Below are 1,286 nucleotides of genomic sequence, written 5' to 3'. Positions count from 1 at the left end.
TAAGGAGAATCACGGAAGCCCCGGGGCCACGGGGGCCGGGGCGGCCGCTCCCCGCCGCGGCCGCCTGCTCCTCGCGGCCCAGCGCACACGGCCTCTCCCGCAGGTGCCCAGCGGTGGCCACGCTGGGATCGATTTTGAGACGCACAATCCCGAACGAGTGAACGACTCTCACACCGGGGAACGAGAATGCACCCGCACGGCCCGCGGCCTCCCTCCGGTTCGCCCGCAGAGACAAAACTCGCCCCCGGCCCCGCCCGGGGCGCCGCGGCCGGCCCCGGCGCGACGAGCCCGCGGGCAGCGCCGCCCAGACGCCAGGGGGCGCCGCCGCGCAGCCCGTGCGTGGGGCCGTGCGTGGGGCCCCGCCGCCTGCCTGCACCGCCGCCTGCCTGCACCGCCGCCTGCGGTGTGGCGCGACCGGCGGGGCGGGCCCGCGAGCGCTCAGGAGGAGCGGCCTGAGGGGGGCGCGGCGGGGCGGGGCGGGGCGGGGCGGAACCCGGGCTCACCCCGCGCACGCAGCCGCCTCCTACCCGGCACCCGCTGCGTCTTAGGGCCCGCCGGCTGCCTGGGCGCCCCGAGCGGCGGGCGCAGAGGCCCGCCGGCGCCCCTGCCTCCGTCGCCACTCTCCCGCCTTTCCCCACCCGCCGCCAGGACGAGGCACCGCCCGCGCGCTCGCGCACACGGGCCGCGGCGCCGGTAGCCAATGCGGAGCGCGTACTGCCCGCCGTCCCTCCCCGGTGGGCGGGCCCGCTCCGCCGCGCGGGTCCCTGAGGTGAGCCGTGGCGGTGCGGCGGCAGCCGCCGGCTCGAGTCCTGTCCCGGTTGCCGGCGCGGGGCCTCGCCGGCCGAGGCCTGCTCCTTTACCGGAGCCCGCCCGCCCGCGGCCCCGCGCCGTGGCGATCAGACAGCCGAGGGTGACGGGCGAGCTCCGGCCAGACCCGCCCCGCAGCCTGCGCTCGCGCCCCGGCCTTAGGAGCCCCTCGCCGGGCGGGGGGCCGCCCCCGCCACCGAGTGACCGCCTGCCGCGGCGCACCGGGTGTCCCGAGCGCCAGGATGCCGAAGGTGAGGCGAAGGCAGCCCTGCCGCGGTGGGAGGGTCTCTGCTGGACGCCGCGGTTAGAGCTCAGCGCCCGGCCGGCCGCCCGGCGTGCCGCGCTCGCGGTGGCGGGGGTGGGGGGGGTCGGGTCGTCGCGGAAGGTCCCCAGCGTGAAATCCGGGAGTTTGTCGGGGGCTGGTTCTGACAGCGCACGCTGGAGGGCACGGAGACAAGCTCTCTCCGGTAGTCGTTTAT

At 78.8% G+C, this 1,286-nt stretch overlaps 1 protein-coding gene across 7 annotated transcripts in view; it reads left to right on the top strand.

Annotated features, from left to right (window-relative positions):
- The first annotated feature begins 529 nt into the window (after positions 1–529).
- LOC142043948 (uncharacterized) overlaps positions 530–1,286 on the top strand; it is a 50,582-nt gene continuing 49,825 nt past the window's right edge. For all 7 annotated transcript variants that reach the window (XR_012654168.1, XR_012654166.1, XR_012654169.1 and 4 more), the window contains exon 1: positions 530–1,058. Coding sequence is in view for 3 of the 7 variants with exons in the window: in XM_075055815.1 (XP_074911916.1) it covers positions 701–1,058 (358 nt within the window). In the remaining 4 variants the exon portion in view is untranslated. The remainder of the gene's footprint in view (positions 1,059–1,286) is intronic.

Source organism: Buteo buteo, chromosome 23 (assembly GCF_964188355.1).
Source record: "Buteo buteo chromosome 23, bButBut1.hap1.1, whole genome shotgun sequence".
Lineage (NCBI taxonomy): Eukaryota > Metazoa > Chordata > Aves > Accipitriformes > Accipitridae > Buteo > Buteo buteo.
This window is presented reverse-complemented; position numbering and strand designations above follow the sequence as displayed.